The sequence below is a fragment of the Apaloderma vittatum genome, unplaced genomic scaffold, assembly GCF_000703405.1.
Source record: "Apaloderma vittatum isolate BGI_N311 unplaced genomic scaffold, ASM70340v1 scaffold19352, whole genome shotgun sequence".
Classification (NCBI taxonomy): Eukaryota; Metazoa; Chordata; class Aves; order Trogoniformes; family Trogonidae; genus Apaloderma; species Apaloderma vittatum.
This window is the reverse complement of record NW_009705501.1, coordinates 45,390-50,627: the sequence shown is the minus strand read 5'-3', so window position 1 is coordinate 50,627 and position 5,238 is coordinate 45,390. Positions and strand designations below refer to the sequence as shown.

General features: G+C 40.5%; 1 protein-coding gene across 1 annotated transcript in view; it reads right to left on the bottom strand.

Annotated features, from left to right (window-relative positions):
* Positions 1–2,797: 2,797 nt before the first annotated feature.
* LOC104270924 (SPARC-like protein 1) overlaps positions 2,798–5,238 on the bottom strand; it is a 33,511-nt gene continuing 31,070 nt past the window's right edge. Inside the window, exons 9-10 of the mRNA XM_009865444.1 lie at positions 4,194–4,342; positions 2,798–2,826 (exon numbers count right to left, since the gene is read on the bottom strand). Of these exons, the coding sequence (XP_009863746.1) occupies positions 2,798–2,826; positions 4,194–4,342 (178 nt within the window). The remainder of the gene's footprint in view (positions 2,827–4,193; positions 4,343–5,238) is intronic.

Here is a 5,238-nt window from a genome sequence, read left to right as displayed (position 1 = left end):
TCTTAGCAGGTTAGGCCTAAATGGGTGAGAGCATTTCTGTTGAATTTATTGTCATGGGGATTAGTGTGTGTGGCTGATGAGGACACTTGCTCTGACACCTGAGGTCTTGAGGACAGACTTGATCTACCAAGGACTTAAAAGTGGTTGTCTTGGGTTAGAGAGAAGGTTTGTCTAGTCACGTGTTCTGTCTGTAGCCATGGGTGCTTTGGCTTAGAGTATGAGGAGAGGGGAAGTGCAGGTTGATGCTTCTCCTGGAACATCCCACAGGCAGTCAGTTTCTCATTGGAGCTGGAAGTTATGTCTGCATCCTGGACTCTTGTATCTCTTAATGGACCTGTCTGAAAACATCTGTCCCCATCTGATTTTCTTCTCACTGAACACTGACTTGCTGTTCTAGCCGAAACAGAGGCAAAGTCAGTAGGTCAGATAATTTTAGTCCATGTTACAACCAGCTGCACACAGTGGGTAAGGTTGTGGCATGGTTTAAGAGTGAGCAGTGAGTGTACTCTCTATATGTGCATATGTATGTGAATGTGTTGTCTCAAAGGAGGCCTGAGTCTTGGTAGGAATTTAATTTCGCTGCTTGTTCTCCTTTGTGGAGAGGGAAAAGACTTATAACTAAACAGATGTTTAATTTAGGTTCATTAAAACTAAATGGAAACAATCAAGTCTACAAAAGATCAATAAAATTATCACTAACTTGATCTTATCTACTTCACAAAATGAAGAAAAGTAGTTAATTTATAAATATTTTTTATTATTGTTATTTCTCTACCTTAAAGTACTGACAGGGAAGCTAGATCTCATTCATCATTCTTACTCTTAATGTTCTTCTACTTTGTAGATTAAATATTGGTGGTGCTTGCCTCCTTGTGAACTGTAGGAGCTCAGGTGAACACTTTTCTCATACTGTGACCGTAGCATCTATCTGTGCATGCATTAGCGAATGCTCTTTTTCTGTGTCTTGCAGTGGAAAAGTGGAAGTGGCAGCATCACTGAGGATTTCAAAACAAGTGGGATGCTGATGTGCTCCTTCATACATTAGGTGCTTTGTATATCCACAGCTGTAATCATTTTGGTGATGGTCGTCGTTTGACCTGCAGAACTTGGACTGTTTAAAGAAAAATCTTCCCTGTTTGCCCTGATAAATTTTATTTCATTGGGTTTTTTTCCTAGTACTTTTCTAGAACAATGGTATTACCCTCAGTGGAGAATGTCAGTCCCCTGTGAGTTGTCCTTATGTGAACTATATTTGGTTGATTATTTTAAGGTGACTGACTCTCGGCTGTAGAAAAAGCAAATAGGCAATAAGCTGCAGTCAGGCAGAAAAAAATCCTGTCAAAATTACTTATTCCCTGAGACATTTGAAATCCCAGAGAAAGGCTGCTTTTCAGATTGAATTAACACAGAATATGCTTTTAAATATGCAATCCAGGTTGATTTATATATGCTGTTGTGTGATGTTACAGGATATGAAATGGTAGTCCAATCAGGCTTCTGGGAGAAACTATGAGTGAAACTGGGTTGGTGGAACTAGTGTTTTGGTTTTTTAAGTTTCTGTGTTGAAAATAGTCATAGCTTGATTCATGGGAGACCCTTGTCTCCCAGGGTATCAGGCTGGAGTTGGACTACAATTAGCAGCCCTTGTTGGTTCAAGAGCAAATTCACAAGGGGCAACTGAGCTCAACTATTTGAGCTACCAAACCAGCATTTCTAAATTTTGCTTTCTTTTCATTAGAAGGGTGACATGGTTCAGATGAAAGGTGTTTTCTCTGCCTTTGTAGGGGTAGGATTTGAGGCTTCTTGCTTACAGCAGAGCATGCCTGGAGGGGTTTTAGAAGTGGCTTGGCTTAAAATCATGAAGTTAATGGGATTAGCAATAGTCTCATTCTGTCCTGGTTTTATGCCTGAATCGTGCCTGTCTTCAGGCACGCAAAAGTTGATTTCTTTAGCATTTCTTTCTCAGGTAAAATGGCAGCAGTAGTTGATGCTTCTGTGGGAGGAAGGAACAATGAGCCTGCTGAGGAGACTTAAGGAGCTGTGATATCCTCTGCTCCTTGTGATGGTGGACCTCTTGCTAATCAGTCTTTTGACATGCATTCACACTCACCATGCTCATGCAGTTACACAGTTTGTCAGCAGGATTTCTGCTTTGTGACACTAATACTATTACTGTTGCATTTCAAGATGTGAGGGGAGAAGTATCTAAAAGTGCTGATTTTTCATATATTTTAGGAATTATGGTTTAAGGACTAGTGTATATGATCTACCCTTTAGTTTCTTCTCCTCCCTTAAATCTGAAATGAAATTTCCTTTAAACCATTGCCTTGACAGCTTCTCTTTGACAAAGTTCTGACAAAACTCATAGATCTAGGTAGACTTTTATTTTATTTGAGGCTTCTATGCAGAATGTTAAGCTGACAATATAGTAAATAAAGGAAACAAGTCCTATTTCAAGGTAATTTTCATCAGTGTATGGTAAAATACCTATGCTGTAATTGTGCTAAAGAATTTAGTGAACAGCTCAGTCATTGGGTTAGTACTGTTTATCGGTTCAGAGATATGGATACATGCAGGGGGAAAATACTGGTTGTTTAGCTATGAACCACTTGGAGTGGTTAATTTTTTCTGCTAATAATCAGTGCAGGTTTTTTCTGCACTTGTGTTATTTGATAAGAATGTGGTGAACCTTATGCCACCTTGTCTTGAAAAACATGAAGCTGTTAATTACAGAAAGAAATGGGATTCACATATTTCACCAGTTCTAGTGCAGCACTGGGGTTGTATTCAGCCAGGCTCAGAACAGGAGATTTTCATTTATGTCTTCTGCAACAAAGAAGAAGAAAATGTTAATAATATTTGATGCCAAAGAAATATTTTTACGTTGTGTCACTATCAAGAAAGTGATACATGGAAGTTTCAGAGGGCTTATGCATGGGAACACTATCCCTACCAAAAAACAAGTATGATTGCTGCTACCGTATTAGGAGCCATTCATTTAGACCCTTCTTGATAGGTGCTTTTTTGTTTCTAGTGTTAGGGCCTCGTTCACGTAAGCCAAGAATCCCTTCCACCCACCTCTTTACAAAAGACTGACCCTAAACCAACCCCTCTGCAGTGAACAATCATTGGCAGCAGTACACGTGTATTGTGATAACTCCTCACAGATTACTTCCACGTGTGGTTTGTTGCTGGTAGACTGTCATCAGAAGAGTTGGAAAAACTGGGAAGAGTGAAGACTCTGTGTGTCTGACCTCTGACCAGAAGGGAGTTGCTAGTAGGATTTCTTCAGTCCGCATGTTTAGCAAAATGCCTTCTGTCACATAACTGTTCTAGGTTTAACCTGTGCTGCTGCTACCCTTGCTTAATGACTGGTAGTTTTATACAGCTAGATCAGAAGGTAGATTGCAAAAGAATGCCTTACGTCTCTTGAATGTAGCTGTACAAGTCTCAAATTGCTATCACGACAGCTTCTCTTCAGCTGCTGCCTAATTCTAGACATATTACCAGCACAGCAGTACCTAACTTTTCACTTTCAAAGAGAGGTCTCGATGTGGGTTGAGCTGAGCCAGACGTATGCCTAGCCCACTTAGGATTCAGAAACTGCCTAAGCCTGCTGATGCGTGCAGACTAGTGGGCACCACCAGAGCATCTGTTGCTTCTGACAGATGAGGTAAAATAACATGCTTTAGCCTGCAACTACAGTATGATGACAGACTTTGGCTTGTATATAGTTACCTAGAGATGAGCATAGTTACTTGATCAATGAGGGATTTCTGTTGTTTTCCCCAGTTGGCTTGAGATCTTTAAACACATTTTCAATCAGTATGTTCTGACCACTGATTTAGAAGTACAAGCTTGCTTTGCCTTTCCTTTGGCACTGAAGCATAGAGTGTTTCTTGAGAGGCAGACATGCAGAACATACAGGTTCAGACACTACACAGGAATAATTTGATATTTAGTGCAAACTACCTCTTAAGTTTTTCCACATGGAAAAGATGACTTTTCCCTATCTTTATAAAACAGAACCTTGCACCATTTGCAGTCTTGTCATTACTGTTCCATTTGCTTCTGTGCACAGTAGCCATGAGGTTCTGGCTACAACTTCTTTCCCGTATATTCTAGTCTGAGAACACGCCTAGTTGTGATAGCGACATTTTGTTCTGTACATCTTCTTGTTCTTTTAGATTTACCTTCCTTAATTCCAAAGCAGTGGCACCATTCCTTCAAAGCAATGAATTTGTCTTGGTCTCCATCGCACTCTTGGAAGAAACGGGTTATACAGTGTTCCATGGGAACAAGGGAGGCTCTCAAAGGCGCAAGTTCCGAGTGTGTTAATAATCTGAAAGAAAGAGCGGGTATGTAGAGCATTAATAAATCATCAGGATCATCAAAGGTGATCTAAGCTGCTGGAAGAGTGGCTTTGACAGAGATGCCCTGGTGGATTCTGTTGTGGTGCTTTTGTAGTGAATCTGTCCCACGTTGTTATGGTTATGTGTTATACTTGATAAACTAAAATGTTTTGACTGCTATTTGTTTGCTAACTTTTTTTCCTAGAACAAGTACTACTGTGACTTTTTCACATCTCCTCAGTTGTGGAGTCTTGCTGTTAATCTTCAGGGGATCAAGCTTGCAAGGATGCTTAGCTATATTCTAAGACAGTAGGTGTGATCAGCGTGAGGTACTGAGGGCCTGCAGCCCTGAAACATGGATCACACCACCGAGTATCATGGCCTGACATGTGAGTCATGTTCTCAGAAGCTGGGTACTTGCTCTGAACTGTGATGCTGTTGCCGTCTTACCATATCTGCTCCTTAAACTGAGAGACTTCTGTAGCGTTAGTGGAAAGCTATGGGTACTTCACTAGGGAATTATTGCTGGCCAGCCTCTGCCCCTTGTATTTAGCTTGCTGCTCTTAGCTTCAGTAATAACAGGATCTCATGAGCCTTGTTTTCTTCCATGATCAGGGCATTCGTAGCTATTAAGACACTGTAAAGCTTAAGGTGTAATAGATGATTATTATGAAAGGCAAGAGGGATAGCAGTTTCTGACCTGCCACTCCCACAAAATTATGAGAGTTCTGTGTTAGAGATTAATGCCTCCTCAGAAAGAGTGGAATACTGAATTTTATCAGCTGAGGGACTGGTCCTATATGTAGAGAATCCTTTGAGTGGTTTAGAAAAGTGAAACAGCCTAAATTTAAACACCAAATTGGAAGTGAACCCACAAAGATTATTT